At 38.0% G+C, this 17578-nt stretch overlaps 1 protein-coding gene across 1 annotated transcript; it reads right to left on the minus strand.

The window, feature by feature from the left end:
- Positions 1-1625: 1625 nt before the first annotated feature.
- On the minus strand, positions 1626-15124 carry LOC101162519 (sterol O-acyltransferase 1). Its single transcript, XM_004068681.4, has 16 exons — positions 14999-15124; positions 13353-13523; positions 13027-13085; positions 12699-12835; positions 12550-12603; positions 11907-12014; positions 9796-10078; positions 9593-9668; positions 7526-7610; positions 6708-6753; positions 6338-6467; positions 5314-5411; positions 4992-5090; positions 4717-4852; positions 4135-4280; positions 1626-2553 (listed from the first exon to the last, which is right to left on the minus strand). Exons 2-16 carry the CDS (start codon positions 13429-13431, stop codon positions 2497-2499), a joined length of 1593 nt encoding a protein of 530 aa, XP_004068729.1. The 5' UTR covers positions 13432-13523; positions 14999-15124; the 3' UTR covers positions 1626-2496.
- Between the last annotated feature and the right edge of the window lie 2454 nt (positions 15125-17578).

Raw genomic sequence — 17578 nt, forward strand, 5'->3', positions numbered from 1 at the left:
TGCAACAGAATGGCGACCTGTCCAGGAATTCCCCTGCCTTTGCCCATAAGTGGCCAGGATAGGCCCCAGCAGCCCTGTGACCCCAAAACGGACAAAACTATTTAGAAGATGAATAAATGAATTGATATTTACCAAAAAATACAAGGAAATACTTTGATTTCATGAATACTTAGTTTTTTTATTTTCTATTCCGATAAAAAAAGGTTTTAAGGTCAGTTTTTAGAGAGATTAAAACATACGTTTAAAAAAATTATTTACCAAATATGTGTTTCCATATGGTTAACAGGTAGTTACTAATGTTAGTATTGACTGCTCTGCCCTCTTTTGGCCAAAGGAAAGACGAGCACTTGGAGGGGGCATTTGCTGAAATGCATTTAAACTTTTGCTGCGTTTATCATCTAAAGCAGGGGTCGGGAACCTTTTTGGCCAAGAGAGCCATAAATGCCACATATTTTGAAATGTAATTTCGAAAGAGCCATACAATAATGTAGTGTCCCTTCCCCACACTGAGGCACGGAGACTTAACCTCTTTTAAATTTCTTTATTCCGATTACTGCAGACCGCAACTAACGCCGTTCAATTAATTCAGCAACTCCTGAATCTCTCCCGCCGAGACGAGACGAGAGCGCTTCTCCCAACTTTATATTCCCCTGCTCCCGCTGCAGCCCTCCCATTTCCCTTCTTCGGCCCATAGCTGAACCCCATTGGTCCAAACTACCTAACAACAGGCTGAGCGACAGAACTGAGGGCCAATCAGATCTCTGCTTGACGCGTTCAATGAACTCCAGAACTTTTAACGCGGCCCAACAGCCAAGTTAAACTCAGTCCGCGACAATTTGTTTAAAACTAAATATACAAATGAATGTGTGCATTTGATTTAATTTCAACATTTTTAAAGTACAATAAGTCTGTGGATTCTTTTTAATAACATTGTTATTCTGTTGCTAATAAATGATGAGTATTTCTCGTGGTAGTTTTGCTGATGGTCTAGTCTGGTTGATACGTGGTGAGTTTCTGCTTCGTTCAGGCGTTGAGACTTTAAACGTGATCGTAGGTCTGAATGTTCTGTAGATGTGACAAAGACTGCTCACATGCAGACGGGGAGCCAAACACACACTCACACGCTGCAGTGAGTGACAGGCAGCGGGTTTTACGTTTTTACAATCCCTGCGCGATTCACCTGCTGCCGGTCCCCACAACCCCTCGCCCCCCCCCTCTGCTTTCTCCCTCACACATCCCGTCCCCGCATCTGCGCGCTCTTTCTCAGAGACGGGAGCGCGCAGTTTTAGGCACGGCAATTCACAGGTTTCCAGCTGGTACAAACTCTGTGAAATAATAGATAATAGTAACTGATAGCGCTGGCGCAGATTTCTCTCCAAGCACCGCTACTACTGCGCGCCTCTGGCATCGCAACGCGCCCGAGAAGGACTGGTCTAATGAAAAAAAAAAACTATAATTAAAGATTTGTCTGCGAGCCACATGTGACCATCAAAAGAGCCATATATGGCTCGCGAGCCATAGGTTCCCGACCCCTGATCTAAAGATCTCTCACTAATAAAGGCAGCAAAAATATAACTTCATTTTGATTTAAATGAAAGGATATTAACCTATTTTGGGAGCAAAAATACAAGTAAAAACCTCATTTTTATTGTCAGCGCTAAACACATTTCTGTTGAAATCTCTGTCTGCTTTTTCCCACTCGGAGCTCTAATATTCTGCTATATCAGTTTACATTACATCACTAATGCAAATAGTGTGTCAAAGATAATCCTCTTCTTCCTGTATGACATTGCAGGCAGACAAGCTGAGGCTTTGTGGCATGCTGATAAGACGCTGCAGCTTGTGGCTGATTGGTTAACATATCTGCTGTGTAGAAAAGCTCCTGCCAGCTGAATGTCAACCAAGTCAGGACTAAACATGGAATACGTTCAGAGGGACAGCCGTTTGGGAGGCGGATCCTTGTTGTACGGTTGCCTCTTGACCTCCAGGTGTCTCCGTTTTGAATGTATAAGGAAAACTGAAAGGCGGCACTAATAGGCAGATATTTCCTATTAAAGTTTAGGATATTTAGAATAAAGGGTTTTGAGGAAAGCATTTCAACACAAAAGTCTTCTTTAAAAAACATCTTCATTTGAGAAATCAGGAAAAGTATGATTTTGAATTTACATCAAGGTGAATATACAATATGTAGCACAATAAAATCTGCATTGTATGTAAACAGAGTACTTTTTTTTTGTTTTCCCTGCATTGTATTTAATTAAGAAGAACGTTATAAATGGAAAAAGCCTTTTTTACCTTGCCCCTGACAATTCTAGCTATCTCACATCACATCTCAATGACACGATTTACAAAAAAAGGTCACATTTTCAACAAAAACATCTTCTGTTGCATTTTTGTGTCCTGGAATCCTTTGTTCTCCCCCCTCCACCCTCTTGGTTTTTAATCCGCCGTGGTTTTATTATCTGTTGACCCCTCCTGTTCTGATGACGGGCAGCTTCATGTCTGGTAGCTGCAGGACCAGGATCGAGGCAGCACAATCTCCCAGAAACTATCCTGTTGATGAAAAGAGGATCAGTCATTTGAGTCACATTTGCAGCACCGCCCCTCTTCCCTTTACGTGCAATCCATGATTGCATTTTACCCGTAAACGTTGTCGTCTCCTACACTTTTCAGGTTGCAGACAGTCTAAGCATTTTAAACAACAGTTGGGCCATTTTGAATGTGATTTCTGCTGCATGCTGTAAAGGTTTCCATGGTGAAGGATGAACGAAGAGGGTAATTCATGGAGGAGATAAGAATACCAAGTACATCTGTGTCCATCTGTCACAAAAATCCCCACCATCTTTGAGAGTGAGCCGAATGTGAGTAGGAGGCTATCGAACGGTTAAACACATTCACCACTGCTGTGGGGTGTAATCATATGTGTGAATGACTGTGATGGACTTCCATGTGTGCCGATAAATAATCATGTCTCAGGATGAGATGACAACACTGGGATATTGAAGCGGAGAAAGCTGTTTATCTCTCCCACCACTGACAGTCTGAATGATCTTGTGTTGTGAGCAGTTTGTTTTATTCATGATGTTTTGTTTCAATGGGCATTTAAATACAATAGCGCTGTTTAGTTATTGACTTCCTAAAGGTCGAGTCACGTCATAGCCACTACATACATTGTGCGCATATTGCTCGGATGAAAAATGGTCATATGTGAATATACATGGAAAAAGTTTACGTGACATTTTTACAGATGTATCACAAGTGACCCACAATAAAAACCCAGAAGTACCAATAAACCACACAAAAACCACCCAAAGAACATGCAAATCAACGCAGAACATAAACCGGGTGAAATTATTGGGCTGTTTAGATGCAATTTATCAGTGAGTTGTGCATCAATTATGTAATTTTAACGTCATACGTGCTCCGTATATATAAAGTTAAACATTAGTGGTACATGCGTGAAAGATCCATTAGAGATACGCTGACGTACATGGAACGGTTGTGGAATGCCTCAAAATTGCATATGCATCATGCAAAAATCATACACAATTGCATAAGATTTACACAATAGTTGCCTTAAACTACTTAAAATACAAACAAAATGCGTAATCCTCCACCGACCAAAAATATCACAGCTCAAAATTGATAAGACCCGTCGGCCAAAACCCTCAACGGACATCTGTGCACATCGACGAACGCAAGAAACACTCATGAATTACGTATATCCCACATGTAACACGAATGAGCGAAATTTCTTACATGGAAAATGTGCAACATGTATTCACTAAAAAAAAACAACAAAAAACCGTTTTAAAAGATTTTCTGCCATAATTGTTTTTTTTTTTTTAAAGATTTTCCTTTGTATAATGTTAAGTTTGTCAAGTTTTCTCTGCATGTATTTAGCTAAACCTGTCCTGAACGTTGGCGGAACAAACTAGTTTAATGCAAATCTCCAAAAAGTACATTTGAAAAAAATTGTTCTGATGTTTTTTAAAAATAAACGAATCACTGTATTGTCAGCCCCCCAAAAATGCATTAGAATTAAAGGATTACTCAAAAACTCTTGCCTCAAGAAGACTAAAACAGACAAACAAACAGAGAGATTACTGCAGTTCCATGTGTCACAGAACGTACCCCGGTCCGTGGACAGTGTATCTGGGCGTACCACTCCTGGCAGTACAGACACACCTGAACTCCCTGACCCAGAAAGAGACACGCCCACATGATGACATTAAATACTGGACTTTGTCGTTTGTCGTTCATGGTAAAGTTGAATGCAACTAAAAGAAGAAAACACAAGGGGATTATTTTGATGGTGGCAAATATCTTTTGGTTTTCAAATTCCAAAAGACAAACACAAGAATGGAAACAAACAGTTTCAAGAAAGTACTAAAATTCTTTGACATTGTGAATGACAGAAAAAAAAAATCAAAGTTTAAGAGTGAATTTCTTTTTGGCAAATGTCTGTTACAGAAACAAATGATGAGCAAAAATATTTAAAAGAATTATATTTCAAAAGCTCCAAACAAGATGTGTAGATTTTACTAAAACAATAGTTGGATTTCAGAAAAAAAATCCTTATAAATCCTGACAGTCATAAAAAAGTGTTTAGAGCTATATCCATCCTTTTACTTCACCAAAGCACATGATGTCTTTAGATCATATTATTAGAGTGGGATTGATTTTTTTTGTTGTTATACTGAGGACACCCCTCACCTCCAAAAACTGCAAAGAGACAAAACATGACGGGATAAAAGAAGCCAAATCCCATGGCTAAGGCGTACTCGTGGACGACAGCAGAGACGATGAACACGGAGAGCATGGCAGCTGCTCTGAACCTTTTTCTTGACAGCTGCGGGGATCAGAGACAGTCCGGGTCAGAGTTCAAAGGTCTGGCTGGATCAGCGGGTGTTAAACTTTCAAAAAGCACTTCCGAATGAGACAGACTACTTTTACAGCAAACTTCAAACATCTGAGCGCTTTCCGCTCACCCAGAGGAAGTCTCTGTATCCATAGTAATACAACCAGTCGTGAACAACCACATTCCAAGTGCGATAATAGTTGGCAAAGGACGTAGAGTTCCACCAGTCCTGAACCGCAAAAAAGTGAAAAAGTTTAGCTGTCAAAAAAAAGTTTCTCAAGGGTCCAAAATGCACCAGATTTACAGAAGACACAGAGTGAGGCCAAAACCTGCAGCATTTGATGTTTAGAACAAGTGAGGACACTAATTACTGCTAATCAATGATAGTCTGCAGATGAACTTTTTTGATCAATAGGATTAGCTCCTGAGTTTCAATTAACCTTGTCTTTTACCTTATAGAACATCCTGTCAGCGAAACGCAGCAGCTCCCCAAAGAGGTTAAGCCAGCAGTGTAAGAAGGCAAAAAAGCAGAGCAGCAGGAGCATAATTCCTGAAACACACAGCAATTAGAATTTTAGGAGGAAGATCATGTCTTTGAAGATTCCCAGGTTCCTCAAAAACAACCAAACTTGATAGCAGTGTTTTGTAAAGGAATATTAATCCTAAACTTTTGAGGCAAACTTCATAAATTGAGTTAGTGACTCAAAAACACAAGTACCTGCTTAGGTGCTTATAATTATGCCCCTCAGCAGTCATGCACCTCTGAGTGAAAATTTGACCCCACCAGATATTCAAAAACTCACACACTCAGTACCTGGTGAATTTTGGGCAAAGTGAACACCAACCCCCCATCCCCCAATTTTACATTTTCCCACAATTTTGAAAAAAAAAAACTTTTGTGAGAGGGATCTACACAAACGTTTACACCTAACATCTCAAATCTACAACCAGTACTGAAGATGTGTTGACCTTTGACTTTAGGAAGAAGCTTCCATCTTGACTTTTCTAATAAAAAAATCTTTTGAAGTAATTTATACCTCCTAGGGATTTTGATCTATTGCCTCTTAACACATTCCCCCATCATTGGGAATTTACTCGGGAAAAAAAGTTGAATTAGAAGTTGTAGATTTTGAAGTGTACTTTCCCAATTATGTAGGCCTGTTCATCACCCCAAGGTGACCAAAAAATGTTATGGTTGCTATGGAGCTTAAACCAACAGAAAAGCCGCCACTTTGAAAAAAGTTAATTTTTAAAAATCATTTGGTTGCTTTGACCAGGGTGGCAGGGGCAGACGGGGAGAGCGAGTGGCACCCACTCAGCCAGTGAGGGCATGTCAGAGCGGGTACAGGCCACCTAACACTGATCGTGGTTTAAAATTAATTTATTACTAATTTTATTGGAGGAAGTCTTTGTGACTCTTATCTGGCATTTTGACTCATGAATGCAGACGTGAAGTTTTATGAGGACAGACATTACCTGGTAATATGGAGTTGAAGACAGCAAGAACCATTGTCCTTTTACTGAAGGGCTGGTTTATCTCAGGCCTGAAGACTGGTATGCATAGACGCACCAGGATAAAGTATCCATAAAAAAGGCATCCCAAAATCTACAAATTGAGGTTTAAAATCAAAAATTAAAATTAGAATAGAAAAAGAGGGTGAATCAGTGAAAAAGAAGAGCTGTCTCAAAAATAACAAAACTGTAGTTACTATGTATTTTCATGATATTCATGATAATATATTTTCTTACCTGTAAATAGGTAGGTAAGAAAAGATTTATAGGTAAGAAAAGATATTCATATCAATCAAAAGTAACATTTTTAACTTAAGGCAGATTTGTGTCTCACCTTTCCAAATGTGACAAAGACGTACTTCCATCGAATCTGGTTGTTTCTGTGACAAATGTAACAACATGCAAACTATTAGCACAGACCACATTTATGCAACTTGTGAGCCCTATACTCCAATATGCTCATTGTCAATTTTGTATGATTTGAGTAAGGATTTTCACAGCAAAAGGGAAAAGTGTTCAACAAGAATTAATGGGATGTTGTTGTTCACATTTTGGACATCCCTTCAAGGGTCGCTACAGCAAAGCAGCCTTCACTGCTCTGCACATTTGATTTGGCAGAGATTTTTATACAAAAGGTCCTTCCTGACACAACCCTGCATTTTATCTGAGCTGGGGACTGACACAGGGAGACCCAGACTCAGGCCCCCCCTGTGGGACCCACACTAGATTAAGCCCATCTTGCCTCCTGAGAAACAAAACCTGATTTCCCATGTGCCAGCCCTGCATGAAGCCAACTGAGCCATCCAGCTGCTCAAGGATTAGTGGTACGCTTAAAGAATTTTTTTTGTTACAGTCTAAGTATGTCCAAAGTGACCAGATCAGTCCTAACATCTCTGTGCAAGTAGAGTGGAATGAATGGAATGATTCTCCAACTTAAAGACCAACAAATATGTGTATAAATGCTTTTTATGGCATCATTTTTGAAGATCAATAAAAATCGTTATGTTATGTAAATGCAGAAAAGTTCAAAACAGAGTACTGGTGGTGTGTTTTGTCTTTGCGACTACTGCACACACATTTGAAGACTTAGATGAAATTGATTTAAATTGTGCATCTTCTCGAAGTGTTTTGGCTCCAGACAGCATTTCTTACCGAGGATAAGATTCCCTGAAGATGAGTGTTGGACAGAAGAGGAAGTACAGATAACTGGAAAATGTTGGAAATCTAGGAGTTTCACCTAGAAGAGCAAAAGAAACCCAATTTTCATTCACACAGTCAAGATTTAGTAATAATGATGAAAATTCTGTCACAAATTTGCTATGCAATGGTGAAAATAAAAGCAACAAAAAATTGCAATCTTTGACATGAATACAAAGCCATCACTCAGCTTTTGTGGATGATAAATATAAAACATGAAACAAAGTATTTATGTTAATTGCCTGAACACAACTGGGGTTTAAAGTAGATCATTGAACTTTAAATATCAGCGTTAGCAGTAAATGCTAATTAACAACAGCTATTTTAAATCTTCGCAGTACCTTTTGAGTTAAGCTGATATTTTTACAGTTTCAGGTTGTTTTATATGTATTTCCTGAAGATCATATTTAACCACTGAACTAAACAAACTGGCTTACAGCTGTACATTTTCTGTTATTGAAGTTTGCATTGACAAACCATAAATATGTCTGTATCTGGGCATTTTTTTTCAAAGACATTTTCATGATGGGTTTCATTCTCTGTGAAAAAAATAACTTTTCAAACATTGTGACCAAACCCTTCACACAATTCTTTGCGTCTGTTATCTTATTTAACAAAAAATATATGACCCTTATTTGAAAAATCACATAACATTTTCATCTGTGTGCAGATTTATAATTTTTTTATCCTAACAACTAACTACGTGGTGTCTTCTTGAGCCTATTTCAATGTTGCTTTATGTTATAATGTTTTTAAAAATTTTAAGCACTCTATTTAGTGTCCATTCAGAACACACAGTGTTTTTCATCAGTTTTTTCATCAGTTTTACACGGTCAAAGTTTTTCCTGAGTAGTTTACATAAAAAAATATTTCTATTAAACACTTTTTTATTTTAATTTCTCAGGTATCTCTTGAATTGCAAGGAGGCAATTTCAAAGTGCCAAATAAATGTTTTAGATGAAAAAAACTAAATTACATTTTATTTTAAAGCAAAAGAAAAAAAGAGCAGATTCAAAGAATTACTAATACATTTTTTCTCGCTTCAGAGTTCCTTTCCAAATTTAGAATCGCACCGTGTGATTGAAAGAGAGTCTAATAAGCATCTCAAAGACCTGTATGGGGAATCTACTTCAGGTGGGTTGCTGGGTTTTTTCATCTTAATCTTATAATTAGCCACAGCCATTGTGTTTTGGGCAGTAGACCTTATTTGTGACTGTTTAAATTTAAGAGAATCTGACAGTGAACATGTGATCTGCTTTTAACAAGTCAAAGCAAATGATTGGTAATATCGAGTCATGATGATAATTGTGACATTTGTGCAACTGGAGTTTTTTTTTTTTTTACAATTTTTTCTCCCAAATTGCTTGAACTTTTGCATCCCCCATGAGGTGTTCGCCAAACAGCACAGGCAGGGCCACTTCTTTCTTCTTCCAGTGAGGTCGTTTAGATGACCTTTTCAGATTGGCATAAAAATGAGTTTAAATTATTTGACTAGCACAGTAATGGACTGGCGTAAAATGGCCCCGGGTCTATCCTGTCTTCATCCTTAGCTGGGTAGGCTCCAGTAACCCTGTGACTCTGAACAGGAATAAGCAAAAACTAGAAAACGGGTGGATGATGAAACTACATTTGCCCAAAGTTAAGACTTTTTCCTCCAACATGTTTGTACAGATTCAAATTTTTTTTTATTTCTGTAATTTTTTCTACTCATTTACCTGCTTTTGAATTAACCTTAATAACCATAAATCCCTGGGGTTCAGATATTTTAACTCAACGATGTTAACAGTGAATAATCTTATTTTAAAAAATGAATATCTAACTGTCAAAAATATCTAGCCTTTTACAGACTTTTATAATTTATGACAAAATGAGAGTCAATTGTTAAGTTAAACCTTTTTGTCAATTGCTTTACAGGTGACATGCTTTGGCCTTCTTTTGTTATTTTTGTCGTGTTTCACTGTGAGTAATGATAGTGCCTGAGGCGTAAATAAACCTGAATTTATAAATAGTATGGTACATTACCCTTCTTGGGTGTGTTCTTCAATATAACTGGAACCACTTCTCTGATGAATGAGTAGGCTTTCATCAGAAATCGAATCTGAAAGAATAAAGACAATTGTTGCTCATCTTTAAATGTTCTTTTATTCAGCTGCAATTGCTGGTAAAATTGTTTTTGGGTTAAAAAATACAAGAGCAGCAATAAAAAGAGTGCTCCTAGTGCTTACCTGTTCCAGAATCACAATAAAACGTGAGGCAGGAGGCAACTGGTGATGCACAACCATGTAGACTGGGAACAATCCCAGTATGCAAGTCTGTACAGCAAATAGGATCAGCCCTGTACTCAGAGACAGCCCCAACTTAAAGTGGGAGTTGTGGTACAAGGAACCCCAAAATATAAGGGTGTAGAAGGGAACTGACAAAGTATAAAGGAACATGACGGCCCAAACCCAGGTCACGGTCCACAGCTTTCCGAAGGCAAAGAACAGCAAATCGAACTCCAAGACCAGCCTGGAAATTGTGAAGTGGGAAAATGGAAAAAAACAAAAACATTTAAATAAACAAAAGGGAAAAAACTAAAAACTTTTACTTGTATAGGTAAGTAAAATAGAAAAGTTAAGTTAGGATTCAGGGCAACCTTTTAAGCTTCCAACAGGTGTTTATATGCTCTTTTGACCAATTTATGCATGTTAAGCTCTTAAAAACAATGTAAGGCATGAAATGAAAATGAAAAGTTTCTCCAGAAGTGAAAAGAGAAGCAAGGCAAGTGTTTAATTTAGACGTTGCAATACAAGAGTAATTCAGCTTCTCATTTTATCCATTTATTTTGTTTGGAATCAATGTTAACAGACAGTGAGTGAGCTACATAGCCGTGGAGTTGTCTGCTACATAAAAAAAACTGTTTGAAACTGCAAACAACAAACCAAATCATTACTAAGCCGCCCAAAGCCACAGCAGGAATGCTCAGAGGGATTGATTTTGTTATCTTTCTGCTGCCAGATGAGCAGAAAGAGCTCAGAGCGAGAGGCACAATGAGGCAGAGCAGAAGATGGATGAGAAATGCTTCCGGGTGTAATTGAGTTCCATTATATTTGCTGCATGTTAATATAGAGACTTGGCAGTGTCATAAACATAAGGAAGGAGGAGAAGGGGGGGGGGGGGTAATCTGATGGTTTTGTTTTGGAGGGTGGGTCATTTTCTGCTCCTGCTGCCCTTCTCAGACAAAAGCAACATTTTTAATTATCACTAATAGTTTGACACATTCTCAATGATGTAAAGGTCAATTTGGAATGAATTTGAGAGGATTGTGATCTTGTTTTTTTTTCAGTAAGTATTATGGCTCTTGTCATGTTCTGTTGTGTTTTCCCCTATCACAGTCAGACCAGGTTGAAGTTGTTAATTATCCACAGCTGTTTTCATGTGTGTCCATTATCCTATACTATCCAAGTTTTCATCTTCAGAACACATAGATAGTGATTTCATAATAGTCCTTCGTAAAAATGTTAATTGGCTATTTATTAAGTTTTTATCTTGGGAAATCAGTGACGTCACATTACTGTTTAAAAAACAAAGGAAAAAATAGTCAGCATGGTGTCCAAATTGATATTTAAACCCAGGGATTTTTAGTAGTTAGCTAGTAGGAGGAGGGGCATTCAGACATAGCCATTGACTGTATAAAAGAACTGGACGGAGTGACCCCTCTCCCTTGTTTTTCCAAACAGGAAGTACCCGCTGGCATCAAGAAGCCAAAATCCCATATATATCTATTGGGAAATAAACAGCTATTATTCAGTCATTCTATTTATCAGAATAACCTTCTTGCTCTACTACATTTTTTAACATGTTCTTGCTAATTCAAAAAATTTTTTAAATGGTATTTTCCTCCACAGAAGTATGTGGCCTCACGTTTCATTGAGAGATTCTCCCAAGCCCGCTTTCAAGTGGTAGGGGTGTGGACTGTGAACAAGCCCTTTTCTGATTGGCAAGAGTGGTTGGCACAGAAATGATGACTCAGTCCTACTCGGACCAATCACTGCTTACTGATGATTTCTGGTTCCAACTTGTACCACGAAAAAATGGCCACTGAATTGAATTCATCTCATTGGAACCGGAAATATGCAATTTTCTTTGGGTGACTTTACACTTACTTAGTCCAGGTGTCATAAATGGTCAATGGTCCCACACCAGCTGGTCATGTTAAATTAAAAACTACAGACACTTAGTCAACCATAGTGTTTTGGCAGAATCCCTGGTGTTGCATGTTTGCCTGATGCTTTATTGACACAGTTTCTGGGATTTTCCCTTCAGTTCATCTTTCATCTGTAGATGCCATACAGACCTGCCCTGGTCAATGTAGTCCACAGCGAGGGTGCTCAAGCAGAAGATGAGAAGCACAGCTATGAACATGTGGTAAATGGTACGGATGTGGCTGATCTCAAACAGTTCACTGATGAAGAGAAACATACAAAATGAAAACATGACCCAAATATCGTCAACATTTTTCATAGGCAAGAAAAACTTTATAAAATGTCAGTCAAAACACATGTACCACACAAGTTAGATGTTTTTATAATCCTTATAAAATGTATTTAATAGAAAATAACATTAGATGGTACAAAAAAGACCACACTGCACATTGAAGTTGATTAGCATCTTTTGTCTGAAGCTGCTCCAAAAATTCAATTGGTAAAATACGTGTAATTTTGTTTTTAATTTAATTATTTAATATAGAGGATTTTTTTCCCCTTCTTTTAACACTTGAGGACTGGGACTGGCAATGATTAAAACACCACAATCTATGAAGTGCTGCGTACATTTTGAATAATCTCAAAACATACAACAAAAAGATGAGTTTTTCCTACAGCATTAATTTACACGCCTATCTTTAATAAATGTCTTTTTATGTCTGTATAACAATGTCTATAGATAGATAACAATGTCTGCTTTTAATGATACATCTTTCAATACTTTTCTGTTCTTACTCCAGCAGTGATGCTCGTGCCACAAACACTTTCCCGTCGTCCATCCTCTGAGACCTATCACAGGGGACAGAGAAGGCGTCAGGCATGTGTGGCTGTTAAATGGAACTGAAGAATCAATGTAGCAAGCATTTTGAATGCATTTCTCTCACCCAGACTGTTTATTCAGTTTCTTTCCCATAGCTGTAGTATTCAAGTGAGCAGGAGGTTGGAAGGACTCGGCCAAAGCTCTGTCCAGAATCTCACCGAGCTGATCCTGGATCTGCTCCAGAATTTTCACCTTTACCTTCTAGAGACAAAAGATCAGATAAATGTTGATCTTTCTGAACTTGCAGGATTCTTTTCAATATCTATGTCTGATTAAAGAGTCAAGAATGAATAAAGCAGGAGTTGTATGCATCGATACACTGAAATTGTTCTCTGTCTAATGCAGAATCACATTTTCTTTGTTTCAAAGAAAGAAGTGAAGTCATTCTGTACCTGAGAATATGCTTTCCACTTCTTATATTCTTTATCCATTTCATCTTCATGTTTCCCAACTGTCAAGTGAAGAGCAGATGCTTAATGTTACATCTAATTTGCTTCAGTTCACACTCAGTAAATGAGATCCAAGCAGCTGAGCTAAAACACGACAAGCTTTGGTTTGCATTCACAAAATACTAACAACCTCAAAGAACAAAAGCACTTTGGTTATTATTTTGTGGCTTTTGTCAAAAAGTTCTCTTTGGTACATGACACAAAATAAAATCACTCCTAAGAAATTCACAAAAAATTAACTTTTGCTATTTTTAATTTTTATTTGTTACCATGGCTGAAGTTGTCATCTGACTGACTGGTCTTGGTGTTCCGATGTGTTAACCCATTCGGTTGCTCTGCAGTTGTCATGGTTACCACAGCGCTAAAACGGATTCGTCCGAGAACTAGAAATCAAGTCCTGCACATGAAAGGGTCTGCTTATTCTCAGCAACACTGGTACTCTACAAACAGAAAGGATGAAACAGAAACATACAAGTGAAAATCAAACAATAATTCAATTATCTGTATCCATAGATAAACCCAATTTTGAGAAACAATCTTATGGTTTAAACGTTTTAATGAGCATCAAATGCAGTCAAAGCTTTGTCTCCAAGCATTCGCTAATTTCTTCACGTCTCCATTTTAAAAAAACACTGCTGCTCCTCTGAATGGTGTTTCAAAGTGTGATGACCCACAGGGAGCGCTGACGCAACCGTCTCAGCTGATTTCACTCTCTGTTCCAACAAAAGAATTTCCCATATTCGGCTTCATTCTGACAGCCTGCATCAGCTGCATCTGTGATCATACAGGTTTGAACGACGGTAACCCTCGAAAGGATCTACCCTCACAACATCAACAGTCACTGCAGTTCAAACCAAACACTGTAAACAAATGATAAAGTCACCAGAAAAGGTTTACATGCTGCAGATAAGATACACACAAATTTTGCCAAACGTATTCCTACAGAGTTGAAAGACTCTAAGTGACCTCATTTACTAACTCATTCTGTTTGATCTGCTCTCACGAGAAGCACTGTGAGCAGATTCTACACACAATAACCAGCAGTGGAACAACTATTTTTTTTATGATTTAACTCATTGTTGGTCTTACTCAGATTTACTGAATTATGAACTGTTTCATTTTTCTCATTAGTAATATGTGCTTGTATGAACTTTTGATTAAAAAAATGTTTAACCACTTTGAAAATGTGAGCTTCTCCTTCTATGTTCAGAAAAGAAGAAGAAACTAGTTTAGTCCAAAAATGGGTGTTAGCACCTTCAGGTAGAGCTGAAAGAGCTCCAGCTGCAAATCAACCTTTGAACCCCTCATTTCTATTCTATTCTATTTAATAGAAGGTAGTGAAGTGTTTTATTCTGATGCCAATTATTTAGGTCTTAAAGTCTGGATACCAGATCTTATTTTCTTAGACAACAGGAACCAAATATGTAAATAATAACATCTGTAAAATATGAACTTAAAAGAATATCCTTTTCATTAAACAAATTTATGTCCAAACAAATATCTAAGAACAGGGACAGTAGAAAATAGTGTTTATATTGCCAAGCCTATCCAGAAACAAGTGAAATTACGTCATCCAATAGTTCAAATTGTTCATTGTTTGGATGGTCAGATAAAATTCACATTAACTCAAAGGTCAACACATTCATAGATGAAGAAAAAATGTCTTTCTATTTTAAAGTGAGACAAAACACATTTTGAAAAAGATACATTTAATAATCTCTTAACATAAAAAATACATTTAAAATGTAGTTAAATGCACACATTTATTATTTAAGTACTGCTATCCAAGAACACTAATTGTTTGCGTCACTCTTAGTGAGAGCAATTACTGAATTACTGCTCCTCATTAAAGCACCGTCAGCAAACACAGCGGAATCTACTGTCCCAAAGTGAAGCCAGTTGGATGTGTACTCACAGTTCTCTGTCTGCTGGATGACAGACAGTTTCAGCCGCAGAGTCTCTCTGACAGAAAGCTGCTGTTTGTGTCAGCAGATGTGTGTCACAGCGATCTGTGTACTTTTTCTCTGTTGATTTTGAACTTTGTCCTTTTGGCTCTCTGCCTTTTACAGGCCATCCTCTCCTGACCAACCCAACGTGAACTCTGCTGTTGGATGCTTGAAGTTATGCACTTCAGGGACTCATCTGAAAGTTTAGATTGACAATAGGTCTAATACAAGATATGGTACAGTGTATGTACATGATATAACTAAAACTTTATGCTTTCTTGTAACCCCTTGTGCTATCCTAGGCACCTTAACATTGGGAGTTGGGTCATCTAGACCCACTAGACAGTGCGCTAAACCTTTTTTCTTCAATGATTTGTGAACCTCACTGGTGTCCATGATTACATGAAATCTTTCCACCTTTATCCACCTTTGTCATGGGAGAACACGTCAATGTAAGGGTGAGGTCATCTAAGATAGCACAAGGGTTAAAGGGTATTTAAGTGGTAATTTCATCGTACTTCTGCTGTATTTATGTGGAACTATTTGGGTCTTACTTATGTGGTACCTACTTGGCATTTGCCATTGACGATATAGGAGAACTGGATTGAGTGACGCTCCAACCCTCACGTTCCAAACAGGAAGTACCCGCTGGCTCCAAGAGGCAAAAATACCATAGACTTCTATTGAGAAATAAATACCTATGACTCAGTCATTCTATTTGCCAGAATAATCATTCCTGCTCTGCTATCTTTTTAAAAATCTTCTTCATAATCCTATTTTTTCCTGAAATTCTGTCTTTATTCAAAGTTATTTATGTTATTAACTGGCCAATCAGATGCCTCAATTGTGGTTCCCACTGGCCCCCATGACGAACATTCAAAATGTTTGATTAACAGATTCTATCCGAGCCCGCTTTTAAGTGGCAGAGGTGTGAACTTCCAACAAGGTCACTCCTGATTGGCTAGAGGGACTGACCCTAGAGATGTTGACTCAGACCCGCTCAGACTAATCACTGCTTACAGATGATGTCTGGCTCCAACATGGTGACGTCCGTTTCATGAAAAAATGGCGACTGTAATTGTGAGGGCAGAACCCACTGCCCCACAGCGAAGTTAAGTTCATTTGTTATATTTTTCTCTTGAATAAACCATTTCATTTTATTTCACACATTTCATAACAAAGTTGACTTAATGACTTGTGCACACATTTAGTTAATTTTGTATTGTTTTGAGTAATTCTATTCTTTTAGTTCTGTTTGAGGCCTGATGCTGGGGCAGAGGCTGGAGCAGGAAACTTCCTGATGATGTGGCAGTGGGAGGAGCTGAAGAAGTTCCTGATGACTTGGAAAGGGAGGAGCATGGACAACTTCCATTTGGAGAAGATGGAGGGGAAAGACGAACTGTATTCTTATGTTGGACTATTGTTTGTATTTTTTGGAATATGTTAAGCTTGCTTTGAGGTACAAGTTCAGTTTCTGTTGAAGCGTTAAATTACTAGTAATTTACTACTTTAATTAGTATTTAGGTTTTGAATGTTTTGTATTTGTGCTCCCCTCCCTATTGTGTCATTGGTCTGATCAGCCAGTATAAAATCTCCCTAATGTTTCCTGTAGGGGGGTCAGTTTGAGTTCAGTTGGTTTGAGCTTTTGTTATTGATTCGCTCCGTTACATTTTTGTTAAGTTGACCCCATTTTAATTTGAGCCCCTGTCGTGTTGTGTTGGGTAAAATAAAAACCCCTGATTTGAAGATCTTTTTGTCCTGTGGCTCAATCTCTGCCGAGCGGACCCTGACAGTAATCATTATTTGATTGGAGCTGGAAGCATGTCGTTTTGACACCACACTCACTCTGTTCAGTTCTCTTATCATTTCAAATCAAATCAAACTTTGATTTGAACTATGACTCAAAGGGCTTCACATAAAAACATTTTACAAAATATTCCACTTTTAAAAACCAAATGCAAGACAAGAGACCATTGTAAAAAAAAAAATATAAATACGTGCAATGTCCACAACCCACCCCCCCAACACACTCACAACATAATAATGCCTAATAAATTAACTAATAAGATGTACTGATGTGGGGAAACAGTGTTTTAACAACATGTCCACACTAGTGACCCCCACTCATGAGGACGCTAACACAGCACCCCCCCCCCCCAGATCTAAGCAAGAAGCCAAACCAGCGTAACCCCACCAGTAAGCCCACTGCAGCAACCCTGTTCACTGATAAGGCTCAATCACTGATGTGAAGGAGGCCTCTGAGGAAAACACTGGAGTGAAAACAAAATGTAAAAATAATGTAAAACAAAAAAAACAGATTACCGTAATAAATAATGACTTATACAGTCAATGGTAATTACATGTTGAGTTGTGCACCATGCAACATGTGGTACTTCCCACATTTAAAGACAGGGTAAGTACTTAAAAAAGTACATTGAGTTTAATTTTTAACTTATTGTATGTACATTGTTTTAAGTACCATGTAATTATCACTTTAATTCCCTATGAGGGCAACACTGTAAAAGAAAGAGTTACTGAAAATAACTTTC

The sequence above is a fragment of the Oryzias latipes genome, chromosome 5 (assembly GCF_002234675.1).
Source record: "Oryzias latipes chromosome 5, ASM223467v1".
In the NCBI taxonomy this organism is placed as follows: domain Eukaryota; kingdom Metazoa; phylum Chordata; class Actinopteri; order Beloniformes; family Adrianichthyidae; genus Oryzias; species Oryzias latipes.

Excerpts from the sequence above, each read along its gene's own strand:
- LOC101162519 (XM_004068681.4), bottom strand. The coding sequence starts at position 13,431 with ATGACAACTGCAGAGCAACCGAATGGGTTAACACATCGGAACACCAAG. Across the intron at positions 4,281-4,716 it reads TCTCTTTGCAGTTTTTGGAG|TTGCATTCAACTTTACCATG; the intron begins GTGAGGGGTGTC and ends TTCTTCTTTTAG. Across the intron at positions 2,554-4,134 it reads TACACTGTCCACGGACCGGG|GATAGTTTCTGGGAGATTGT; the intron begins GTACGTTCTGTG and ends TTTCATCAACAG.